This window comes from Lissotriton helveticus, chromosome 6 (genome assembly GCF_964261635.1).
Source record: "Lissotriton helveticus chromosome 6, aLisHel1.1, whole genome shotgun sequence".
NCBI lineage: Eukaryota > Metazoa > Chordata > Amphibia > Caudata > Salamandridae > Lissotriton > Lissotriton helveticus.
In genome coordinates, this window is record NC_136067.1 from 1054907690 (window position 1) to 1054921178 (window position 13489).

Genomic DNA, 13489 nt, shown 5'->3' on the forward strand with positions numbered 1-13489 from the left:
GTGTTAAGCATTTGTGAATATACACATTCATACAGTGAAAACACTACAGATGGACACAAGACAGGTTTTATACAAATAAGTATTCTTTATATAGACTTAACACAAGACCACAAAACAACACACATCCACAATACTACACTTAAGATTGCCTAAAGATAATAAAATGTTGCTTAGTTCAAGTTGATGATCAATGCGACAAAGTTCTCAACAAAGTACCTGGATGCGCAACGCAAAGTAAACAAAAGCCTTGCAAAAGGGGAGATGCGTCGGTTCCGTGATCCGGGGGAGATGATGAGTCGTGCCTCAATGCTTGCGCAGAGTAGGGGATGCGTCGTGATCCTTACCGGTGCGGAGGTGATACGTAGATTCTTGGCCTGCGGGCCCGCTGCGATGCGCTATATGGCGCCTTGATGCGATGATCCGGTTGCGATGCGAGAAGATGGCACCCTTGATGCGGCGATGCGATGACGATGCATAGACGCCCTGGCAGCCTTGCCACAACTCTGTACTTTGGAGCCGCGGCAGGCCCTAAGACGCGCTTCTCCGGTGATGCAATGGCGACTCTCTCGATGGCGTCATGCTTCTCCAGTGATGCGACAGCAGGCAGCTTCGATGAACACATGCTTCCTGGGAGATGTGGCGGCGGCAAGCTTCTCCGGCGATGCGATGATTTGAGCTGCGTCTGCGACACGTTTCCTCTCGATGCGTCACGCTTCCAGCTCCCGGCGACACGCAAATGTCTGTAGAGAGAATTCCCAGCAAGGAAATTCATAGGGGGAGCTGGAGGTGAAGTCTGTTGTCCCTGAGACTTCAGCAGGAGGCAAGCACAGTTCAAGCCCTTGGAGAATATTCTGAAGATGATGAAAGTCCTTAAAAAGTTCCTTCTCCTTTCCTTAGCAATGAAGCAACCACTGCAGGCCAACCCAGCAAACAGCACACTGGCAGAGGGGCAGTCCAAACTCCTGCAGCTTCCTTTGGTTCTTCTCCTTGGCAAAAGGTTTCTTGTTCCAGAAGTGATCTAAAGTCCTTGGGACTGGGTCCCAATATTTATACCCCAAAATCCTTTGTTTCCTGAAGGCAGAGAGGCCTCTGCCTAGTCCAAACCAGTTCATGAGCACTTTGTTTACATGACTCTCTTCTTCCTTTCACTGTGCAGGGCAGAGACATCAGCCGCCCCACAGGAGGTGGAGCTAGCACAGGGGAGGGAAGGTACAGCTCTGGAGCACTTTGTTGACAAGATTCCTTCTCTCCTTTCCCAGTGCAGGGCAGAGGCATCAGACAAGCCACAGGAGGTGGAGCCAGCATTGTAGAGGGAAGGCCCAGCCCTATTCAGGTCCCAGGTGCAACTCCTCCCTCCCATCTATATGCAGATCTCTCTATTCACCACTAGGCTGCCCCAGCCTGTCTCCTGGAATCCCCCAGCCCTGTCAATCAAATAACCCAAACAAGGAATACACAACCTAGCAGAGGTAGGCCTGGACAGTTGGGCTAGAAAATACCTACTGGCACATGCATCAACATTGGAGTTTGCGATTCCTTAATTGCGAAAAATAAGGAATCGCAATGAAGGAATCGCAAACTGCAATGCATCAAGAAATCGCTAAATAAATTGCGATTTCTTAAAATTCCTTAATTGCGATTCTCAATTTAAGAATCGCAATTAAGGAAACCTTTCCCATTCATTCCTATGGGCCTAGAGGCCCATAGGAATGAATGGGAAGACATTCTCATTTTGCGAATCGCAATTAAGAAATCGCAAAATGAGAATGCAATTTCAAAGGTGCAGGGGGGTTCCAAAGGACACCCTGTTGCGCCCCTGAAATTTGCCATTAAGTACATTTTTCACACACACATGCCCCAAGGACATGTGTGTGTGTAAAATGGCACTTTGAAAAATGCACTTTTGTGCATTTTTCAAAGTTTTCGCAAATTACCATGAAGGTCAACTTCATGGTAATTTGCACCCCTTATTTGCGAATTCCCAAATTTTCAAAGTTTGATGCATTGCATTTAAGGAATCTCAATTTGAGATTCCTTAAATGCAATTGCAATTTTGCGATTTCTTAAATTGCGAGAACAACAAAATGCATAATGCATCCCAAAAATGGAAATTGCATTCGCAAACGGACGAATTTTGCAATTCGCACCGTTTGCGAATGCAATTTCCTTTGATGCATGTCCCCGCTACTTTCTAAAAGTGGTATTTTCAAACACAGAATATTAAAACCAACTTTACTAAAAGACGTATTTTATTATTCTGAGTTCAGGCATATTAAATTCGAATTTCTACCATGTTCCCTGAGTCAGTTAGGATTAATAGAATGTAATAATCTAACTGCCCATTCTAGCCTATGGGGAACAGGTAGCCTTGCAATAGTGAAAAACGAAAATGGCTGCAATTCACCATTAGGACATGCTACACACACCAGGGCATGTCCTACCTTATACTTACAATGCACCCTGCCCGTGGGCCTACCATAGGGGTGTATGATAGGAAGCAAAGGGAAGGTTTAGGGACTGGCAAGTGGGTGCGCTTGCCAAGTCGACATGGCAGCGCTAGACTGCACACAGGCCTTGCAATGGCAGGCCCGAGACACACTTTACAAGCTGCTTCTGTGGGTGGCACAACCAGTGCAGCAAGCCCACCAGCAGCATTTGATTTACAAGCCCTGGGCACTCATGGTGCACTGTACTAGGGGCTGATAGGTAAATCAAATAACCAAATCATGGAATCACTAATTAGTACATCAATTTAACATAGGGATCACTTGCACTGTGGCACTGATTAGCAGTGGCACAGTGCCCAAAGCATATGACCAGCAAAATCATATCAAAACAGAGGAGGAAATCCGTCAAAAATGGAAGGGAGACTCACGCCAATGATGCCAGGTCTAACACGTGAACCCTCCAGCTGAAATGTGGGGAGAACTACCCTTCCCCTTGGGAGTTCTCTTCACTAAGGCCAAAAAATATGGACAGACCATCAGCGTTGGTGTGTTCTGTACCAGGGCAGTGTTCGACCGCAAAGTCCACACCCTGTAGGGAAATGGAACACCTCAACAACTTTGGATTCTCACCCCTAATCTACATCAGCCATCTGAGGGGCCTGTGGTCGGTCTGAACCAGGAAGTGAGTCCCAAACAAGTACGGTCTCAACTTCTTCAGTGCCAAGACCACAGCAAATGCCTCACGCTCAATTGCACGCCACCTCTGTCCCCCTGGAAGAAACCTCCTACTGATGAAGGCTACAGATTGGTCTAGGCCCTCTTCATTAATCTGTGATAGAACAGCCCCCACACCATGCTCTGAAGCGTCTGTCTGAACAATGAATTCTTTTGAGAAGTTGGGCGCCTGAAGCACAGGTGCTGTGCACATAGCAGTCTTCAGGGGGTCAAAAGCCTTCCGACAGGTGTCAGTCCAGTTCACTTTCTTGGGCTGCTTCCTGGAAGTCAGCTCAGTCAAGGGTGCAACAATGTTGCCATACCCTTTGAAAACCTCCTGTAGTACCCCGTGAGTCCTTTGGGGGTTCCCATGCCAGGATGGTATCAATCTTGGGTTAGCAGTTGCACAGTGCTCAAAGCATATAACCTGCAAAAACATATCAAAACAGAGGAGGCAATCCGTCAAAAATGGAAGGGAGACTCACGCCAATGATGCCAGGTCTAACAGCGGCACAGCTAAAGTGAGGGCAGTGCCGGGCCATTTCTTTGTAAATATACCCCATAGTTTTTTTCCCTATTTTTTGGGGTTAGACAGCTAAATAAACACAAATAAGCACATATTTGATTTCAAACGGTTTGGAAAACACCACTATACTCTATAAAAAATAAACACTGAAAACAGGAAAGCCTATCTATTTTGTAGATATGAAAAAAAAGAATAATGATAGTAATGCACATCAAACAATGGTATGGACTCTGTACAGTAAAATTGAAAATGATGATGATCTGGATGTGGGAGGACTCTGTTTTTATTTGGATTTGTGTGTGTGTGTCACACGTGCTACTGTTTGAGAGTTGTGACAAAGATTTATTTAAGGTAGCCCAACATAGTACAAAAAAACACAAATATCAAGACTGTTTTTAATTACTTTCTCTAATCTCTTTTTTACTACAAATCACATTGATTAATTGTATAATTTGAAGTAGTTCTTTCGCACTCACTGTACAGAAATAGTTTATTTTCTCTGCTTAAGGCATTCTATTTATTACCACTTGTGATAATTTGAAATTGCAATCATTGTCAATACATGTTTATTCAGTAATGAAAATGATGAGATGAAATACAAATCTAGGGAAGCAGCACAACTGTTAGCAATCATTGTTTTTTTTTAACACATTTCTTCCATTTATTTAGCTCTTTAAATGTTAGGTTAAGCGATATCTAAATCTTGGGTGGGAATATGTTTCTTCTTTATGTAAATGCAATGGGGACTAGTTCAGTGGCAATATTGAATCAATGTATTTATAATGATAAATTCTGACTCATGTTTTCTCAGATTACTCTGATGTGCCTTTTATCCAAATAACTTGTTTAAAAAAACACAAATGCATTGATATGTTACTTGGTCTGTATTCTAATGTCCTTCAAGAAAGTTTTACACACTTATGTTTAGTACATCTGGGTCGTCTATCTCCTTAAATTTACAATCATTCTTTCAAGATAACACCTGTAAAATGGGTTTCTTTTTAGAAAGGATCCCATGCATCCTCTGGTGTGACCCAAGGTGCCACTTCTGACTGAATCGTTTCCCACAATAAGTGCAATGGTAAGGCCTTTCTCCAGAATGTGATCTCCGGTGTCTAATCAGATCTCCATTCTGAATGAAACGTTTCCCACATACAGCACATTGAAAAGGTCTCTCTCCTGTATGCGTTCTTTGATGCCTAGCAACACTCGTCTTTGCACTGAAGCTTTTCCTGCATATAGCACACAAATACCGTGTCTTCTTTTGTGTTATCTCGTGTTGGTATATAAGGGGATTTATATTCCCAATATTGCTCTCGTGTTCAACATAGTTGTCCTCGTGTTCAACATAGTTGTCCGGTAGTTCTATGTGGTCACTTTCATGAGGTAAAACTGATTGTGCTGGATTATTGGAACTACATCCAATTCCTTGTAGTTTCTCATCACTTCCTGGCCACAGATGACTTCTACAATTTGTTTCCTTCTCAGGGTCCATCGCCCATATTTTGAGTTTTCCTAAATGAGCTCTGTATTTTTTTCTTTTAGTGCTTTTTTCAATGCCTTCGTCTTTCCATTCGTTGATCATGTTAACATTATCTGTTGAAGTAAAGAGAAAAAAATAAGGTTTCTACATAAACTGTAATTGCTCATTTTACTATGAGATATCAAGTTCAACATAACATTGGGCAGCTTTTTAGTGAAGATAGTTTTAACTGCAAGTTGGCTATAGAAGAGCAAAATGAAAGCCCACACATTATAGGCATGGTGTTGCTATGGAAAGGATATTGGTAATTCCTTGTTTCTTGCTTCTGCAACAGTGAAAGTTTCTTCTGAGGCACTGCCAACACCCTCTTAAAGGAGGCCGAATTCAGATGCTGAAGCACCAATAAGCTGTCAATATAGAAAAAACGAAAATCCTGTTTTTTGGGGACAGAAAGAAGGAATATAAACGGTATCTGGGGAAGAGAAGGATAGACGAATTGACAATGTATCGTTATCTGGGTATGCATTTTACTTCAAAGTTAAGCTAGATGACCCATTTGGAAGTAATTAAAGCTAATGCCCAGTGAACAATTGTGGTACTTAGTAAATTCAGGAAAGAGTATGGGGGACTGTGGACTTGGCCCTTTTTTAGCTAAAGTTCCGTAAACTTTTTGCTTTTCCCCTAGACCTTTTTTCTGACATGTGTTGCCAACTTAGATGCTTTGGACACTTTGCCACTGCTAAACACTGTCAAAGTGCAAGTGCTCCCTGTGTAGAGTGTAATGGAGATTATTGGTAGGTTTGCTTCACTAGTAAAGTCCCTAATAAAGTGCACTATGTGTGCCAGGGCTAGTAATGCAAATGCTACTGTGGGCTTGCAGCACTTATTGTGCCATCCACTCAAGTAGCCTTCAGGAGGGAACTCAGGCCTGCCATTGCAGGGCCTGCGCGCCGTTTCCTAAACTGCCATTTTGCTCTGGTAAGTGCACGCACTTACCAGACTCTGCCCTTCCCTTTCCATACACATCAGGCACCCCTATGGCAGGTCTAGGGTACCCCCTGGACAGGGTACAGTGCAGGTGAAAGGTGGGACATGTACCAAGGTGTGTATCATGTCCTGGCAGTGAAATAATCTCCATTTCATTTTCACTGCTGAAAGGCCATCTTGCCCATTATAATAGAATGGAAAAGTTGTGTAATGTGTTTAGCAGCCTATCTTCCCAAAGGCTTAAGATGGAAAGGTGAGGTTTAGTATGCCTGAACTCACCCTGCAATACTACAACTTTTTATAAAAATGATTTTTGCATTATGTGTTTGTAAGCCACTCTTTCAGAAGTGGCTGGGTTTTTGTGCTTTAAATATTTCTGTGTGTCTCTGCCTGGTTGTGGATTGACTGGCTGGATTTGAAAGCGATAGGATCTGGGGAATGTCTTGACCCAGGGGAGGAGGTGAGACAGCACAAGCTGACCTGCATCTGGAGTGTGTAGGGGGAGGAGTAGGCCTAGAGGTGAAGAGGCCTGGGCTGGTGTGATAAAACAATTGTCCCATCTCCTGCTGAGTGATTGAGAATCCAGACCCCCACTAATCAAAGGTAGATGGTGTCACTGGTAGGGAGGCACCCAGAACTGGTTTGAGCAAGGGTCAGTGCCCCCTGTAACACAAAGACTTCAAAGCCATTGAGGGGTATAACTATGCGAGCTGAAGCCTCCGAACTTTGGAGAATGGTTTGATCAAGTGTGAACAAGACTGGAGCTACTTCGTGGATTGTTAGAACAGGGGGTCTCTAGTTGTCAATGGTATACACCTTTATAGGGACCCTTGTTCTAAGTCAGGGAAAGGGGATTACACTTAGTTCAAGTTGATGATAAATGAGACACAGTTCTCACAAAAGTACCTGGATGCAAAACAAACAAAAGGCTCGCAGAGTGGGAGACGCGTCGGTTCCTTGCTTCAGGGGAGATGATGCATCGTGCCTCAATGTTTGCGCAAAGTAGGGGATTGCGTCTTGATCCTTACTGGAGAGGAGGTGATGCGTAGATTCTCGTACTGCAGCCCGGTTACGAGGCGGCAAGTAGGCGCCTCGATACAATGCGACAATCCGGTGCGATAAGATGGCACCCTTGATGCGATGTGAAGACGATGCGTGCACGCCCGGTTTCCGTGCAGAGAACTCTGTAACTTTGGAGCTGCGATATGCCCTGCGACACGCTTCTCCGATGATGCGACGGCGGCCTTGCGGTGGTGACACGCTTCTCCGGTGATGCGTCAGTTAACAGCTTTAACAAAGGCATGCTTCTCTGGTGATGCAGCGGCGACCTCTGCGGTGGTGACACGCTTCTCCGGCGATGCGACGGCAACAGCTATGACTGTGAAACGCTTCTTCTCGATGCGCCGCGCTTTTAGCTCCCAGCGACACGCAGGCTTCTGCAGACAGAATTCCCAGGAAGAAAATTCAGAGGGGAGCTGGTGGCTAAGTCTTTTGTCCCTGAGACTTCAGCAGGAGGCAAGCACAAGTTCAGGCCCTTGGAGTAATATTCTGCAAGATTATGAAAGTTCTTTGAAAGTTCCTTCTCTTTTCCTTGGCAATAAAGAAACCACTGCAGGCCAACCCATCAACACAGCACACTGGCAAGGGGCAGTCCAAACTCCTGCAGCTTCCTTGGTTCTTCTCCTTGGCAATGGTTTGTCTTGTTGTTCCAGAAGTGATCTAAAGTCTTGGGGTCTGGGTCCCCATATTTATACTCATATTCTCTTTGTTCTCTGAAGGCAGAGAGGCCTTTGCATAGTCCAAACCAGTGCTGGTCAGTCCTGGAGCACTTTGTTGACAAGACTCCTTCTTTCCTTTCACAGTGTAGGCCAGGGACATCAGACATACCACAGGAGGTGGAGCCAGCATTGTGGAGGGAAGGTACAGCCCTATTCAGGTCCCAGGTGCAACTCCTCCCACCCATCTACATGCAGATCTCTCTATTCAGCCTGTGCTGACTCACCCTGTCTCCTGGATTCCCCCAGCCCCTGTCACTCAAACTCCAGACAAGGAACACACAGCCTAGCAGAGGCAGGCTTGGATAGTTAGGCAAGAAAATAGATACTTTCTAAAAGTGGTATTTTCAAACACAGAATGGTAAAATCAACTTCACTAAAAGAAGTATTTTATCATGCTGAGTTCGTTCAGGTATACTAAACTCGAATTTCTACCTAGTTCCCTGAGTCAGATAGGATTATAAGATGTTATAATCAAACTGCCCATTCTGGCCTATGGGGAACAGGTAGCCTTGAAATAGTGAAAAACGAAAATGGCTGTAATTCCCTATTAGGACATGTCACACACATCAGGGCATGTCCTACCTTAAACTTACAATGCATCCTGCCCTTGGGCCTACTTTAGGGGTGTCTGATATGAAGAAAAGGGAAGGTTTAGGGACTGGCAAGTGGGTGCACTTACCAAGTCGACATGGCAGTACTAGACTGCATACAGGCCCTGCAATGGCAGGCCTGAGACACACTTTACAAGTTGCTTCTGCTGGCGGCACAGCCAGTGCTGCAAGCTCACCAGCAGCATTTGATTTTTAAGCCCTGGGCACACATGGTGCACTGTACTAGGGTCTGACAAGTAAATCAAATAACCCAATCATGGAGTCACTAATCAATACATCAATTTAACATAGGGAGCACTTGCACTGTGGCAATAAATAGCAGTGGCACAGTGCCCAAAGCATCTAACCAGCAAAACAGATCAAAAACAGAGGAGGGAATCAGTACAAAATGGAAGGGAGACTCACACCTATGATACCAGGTCTAACATGGATCAAAAGGAACCTTTGCCAAGGAAGAAACAACTGAATAGACTGCTGGATAGGACTGCTCTTGCTGCGAGATCTAGGTCTGGCCTGCAGTTTGCTGTTTTAACCAAGAAAAGGCTGTAGGGACTTTGCTGTGTGATGTGTCCTCTTGCTTGAAGGACTTTGTTGTGTGCTGTGTCCTAAAGTAAGTATCCCCAAGGGCCTGAGGTGCGCTGGCTCGCTGTTTGGAAACACAGAAACACAAAAGTTTCCAGAGAAGACTCTCAGATATGCCGTGGGTGCGTGTGCTCTGTCTAGCCTGAGGCCTGAGACCTTCACAAGTTGTGCCCTGTGATCTTGAGCACCGGGAGTTCCAAACGAGACTCAGAGACGTGGTGTGCGTGTGCTCTGTCTAGCCTGAGTCCTTCGTGAGGATCGTCCTGTGAACGTGTGTATCGAGGAGCCAAGTAAGTCTCAGTGCCACTGTGGGCATGTGCTTGGGGGCAGCCTGAGATTTACGGGTGGATTGGCCCGTGATCGTGCACGCCAGAAGAGCGAGTGTGCCTCAGCGACGATGTGTGCGTGTGCTGTTCGCAGCCTGAGACCCTCGCTGGAGGTGCCCTGTGATCGGGGGCACCAGAACATAAAGTGTGTCTCAAGCGACGCTGTGTGCTTGTACCTTCTACTGCCTGAGACCTGCGCAAGAGGTGCCCTGTGATCAGGGGCACCAGAGGATAAAGTGTGTCTCAGCGATGCAGAGTGCTTGAGCTTTCTACTACCTGAGACCTGCGAAGGTTGTGCCTTGTAATCGTGGGCACAAGAAAATCAAGTTTGTCTCAGCGACGCTGCGTGTGTCATGCGTAGCCTGAGACCCTCGTGAGGAGTGGTCTGGTTAATGCGCACCTGGAGTTCCCGTGAGTCTTAGTGACTCTGAGTGCGGGTGTAGTGTGTAGCCTGGGATCTTCCCATAGCCCGGAAAGTCAGAGATTGCATCGGAGGCCCAAGTCGCTGGACGAGGAGAGGGGAGTCGGTTCCCGCCCCCCAGGTAACGTGTTTCAACTCCTGGGGCGGGGCGTGAGTTCGGAGGGAGACCCTCTTGGCCTCTCTCTCTGTTCTGCAGTGCGAGCCTCTGCTTCTGCTCGGGTTGAGGCCCATGTGCCATGGGAGTGGCAGCACCGAGTGCGAAGCTGCAGTTACTGTGTTCTATCTTACCCATGTGGGGGGGCAACTGTGGCCGGAGACTAACCGCAAGCCAGCACGAGTGGCGGAGAGACCGCCGGAGGCCCCGTGAACGGTGCTGGAGTAACTTATGCATTGCATAACTTCTGCGTAGCGGAGTATCTGATGATTGTGTAACGCATTGCTTTATTTCTGCACAACGGGCTGCCTGTTTTGTCGAATTGCCCATTGTATTAATTTGCCTAACGAACTGCCTGATAGGTGTGTTACACATTGCACTAGGTTTGCATAACAAACTGCCTGATAGATGTGTTACGCCTTGTCTGAATCCTCCACCACTATCTGCCGGATTGCCATATTACACATTGCATTAGTGTTGCATGCCGAACTCCCGGATATATGTGTTCCACATTGAATTAGTTTCGCATTAGAATTTCCTGATATCTGTATTACACGTTGCATTGCTCTTTCCCCACCAGAGTACCTGGAAGGGGACTGTAAGCATTGCATTACGGGGGCATAACAGTTTACCACGTTGTTGCTTTACACATTGCATTACAGTGACAGTACAAATCGCCAGATAACAGTATTACGATCCGCATCATTCTTATGTTGTGAAGTACCTGACTGTTACATGTTGAACTGCATATTACGACATTAGGATTACGTAGGATTGTTTAGTTTAGCTCAATATTAATAGGCCGGGGGAACATTACCCCGACGCATATGTTGGTTTAGTATTGTGTGGTCGCATCGTATATTGTTTTATAAACATATACTTGTGTTCTATGAAACTCGTGTGGAGTCTATTTGTGGTGTCATCATTGGATTGCTGTGAGCGTAATTGCAAATACTTTACACATTAAGCCCTGAAGATAAGCCTGGCTGCTCGTTCCAAAGGTACCAAGGGGGTGGAGCGGGGACTATCTCTGGAGGCGACCTGTCTTTTCCCTAATGTTGGGGCTCACAGGTCCCTGCTTGGCCTGCGGTACCTATCTTGGGAATTCTAATAGGGACCTAGGTTAGCCCCAGTCTTGACAGCGTATAAAGCATTGGTACAGACAAAATGGCTATGTGGCGCAGAAATTGTGTATCTAACAGGGACTAGGAATTGGTATAGAATTGAAGGGCAGGGTCTAAAAATTATATTGCATCTGCCCAGATCCTTTATGGTCCAGGTCATGAGGCTAGAAACAGGGTCCTGAGTGAACAGAAATGGGATGAAAATGTACGATATATATTATCAGAGATACAAAGTCTGTATTCATTGGGCCACCTCAAGTAGGTTCGCCCAGTAGAACGGTCCAAAAATGATTTATGTGCCACAACTGAACCTATTTCCAGAGCTAGAAATAATATATATGCTAAAAACACAAAGAAGTCCACACTCCTATGTTGGGAGACCTGGCAGGACTGTGTCTCCCTCCTCTATTTTACGACACTAGCAAACATGGTTATGAGGCAGGAAATGTTCAAATTTCAAATTGGAGTTCATCCCTTGTATTCCCATCATGAGATAGCTAAAGCGCTAAAGGATTCTGATGGTTCTTGTAGTAGTAGATTAGGTATGAAATGCTCAAATGTGCACATTTTAATTGATTATTTATCAGATATGAGCGTCATAACGTTTTAAAACTTTTTTCCAAATATGGAGTGATGGAGTTTCAAAAGGCTCAGATTTTTTTGATCTAGACTGGAAGTTTTTGATGTCACCTGCTCTATAGAATTTCTTTAAAGGCGAATAAGGAAAGTCTAAAAAATGCTGAAAGTGTATAGTTTTATTGGAAGGGTTACATTTTAAATAAATTATTAAGGTGTAGTTGTATTAGAAAGAAGTAGCAGATAAAATACCATGATTATGAAGATGTTTTAAACAAAAATATTGTTTCTAACTGTTTTAACCCCTTCGCTGCTGGCGTCGGCCAACTGCCGTCGCAAGCACCACCTCGGTAGTGCTGCGCACGTCTGTTGGCCGACGCGGTCCCGCCCGCGCAATAAAATGCCCCCAGCGCGGCGTATTTTGCTCCGCACTAAATGGGTTAAGGACCGCAATCTGAATAAATGTACTAGGAACCTGGACACAACACCAATGCTAAACATAGAGCATATTTTTATGAATTTTCAGAGTCCATGATCATCAAAATGCACCATAGGGTTCCAGAGAAGTCGATTTTTCAAGTTTTAAATCACTTTTATATTAACCACAACAAAGCATTGGTCAACAGAAACTTCGAAAACTCTTGAAAAGTTTAAACAATTAGTTCAGCAACTCTGACCTGACTTGGGGGACCAAATCCTATAGGGGGAGGACTAGGAGTCTAGTAAGGTTACTTCTGACAGTTACCTTCCACCAGAGCCTTTTTAGTCCAGTTTTCAGCATTTAGAAGACAACCGCCTTAGACAACAGTGCAGTGGTACTGATGCTGGGGATGTAGGTTGAAAAGATACTCAAAGATGCTCCTGGTGCTGTGCGGTCGACAGGGGAGAGTGCGGGTGATTCCTCGGTCATGGGTGAGGTGGGGCGACTTTGACCATGGCACTCGGGGTTGCACAACGTCATTTTTGTGACAGTAGGAGAGCTGTGGTGTTGTACCGATCTCGCGACACAACAAATATCCTTGGTTCGAGCTAGTGTTCCTCTTGGGTGATGAATACGGAATCCCACAGCACTACCGGGTCCAGCAGACTCAGAGATAACTTTTGGTTACTGTGGATTAGTCTCTTGTGGTGCCCTGAGATTAGCGGCGATTCCTCAGAAGTGGCTACTGTCTTGCCGATTTTGGCTCCTTCAGCTTTGGTGCTGCTCCAGGGGGGCCAGCTGACTGGCCCTTGGGAGTCACTCCTTCAATGTGGGGCCGGGGATCAACTTTTACCTGAGCCAGGAGCCATAGGCAGAGCCTAAACTTCATTAGGCCAAAGTGCAGCGGGTAAAGTCCTTCCGACGGTGCAGGCTCCCTCTGCACAGTTTCAAGGGCAGCAGAGCAGCCCTTCTTTGGTCCCTTCTCCAAATCCAACATATACTAAGGTGCAGGTGCCACAGGTGCCCATTTTATATTGGGAAAGTGCCCAGAGGGGACACCGCAGTCACTAGCCAATGGGATAGTAGTTTCCCTCTTTTTTGGTGACAAAGTTCTGGTGATGTGTGGCATTTGGCAATCTTAAAGTGCAATATTCTTGCCACTCTCAAGATGTCAAGACCTTCTCTTGACTGCGAGGAGCTTGGTAGCCCACCCAAGAGATGTGGCTACCTAATGCAAACACGCCCATGGGAAAACCAGTTTAGAGACGGGTTTTCTTTCTCTGGCCCGGTCTCCAACTTGCCTACATGAAACAAACTAAGCCTGCTCTGGAGTGTTATC

At 45.6% G+C, this 13489-nt stretch overlaps 1 protein-coding gene across 3 annotated transcripts in view; it reads right to left on the minus strand.

Annotated features, from left to right (window-relative positions):
* Positions 1-3952: 3952 nt before the first annotated feature.
* LOC144763257 (zinc finger protein 212-like) overlaps positions 3953-13489 on the minus strand; it is a 111181-nt gene continuing 101644 nt past the window's right edge. For all 3 annotated transcript variants that reach the window (XM_078648698.1, XM_078648697.1, XM_078648699.1), the window contains one exon: positions 3953-5283. In XM_078648698.1, the coding sequence (XP_078504824.1) occupies positions 4658-5283 (626 nt within the window). In that variant the 3' untranslated portion in view covers positions 3953-4657. The remainder of the gene's footprint in view (positions 5284-13489) is intronic.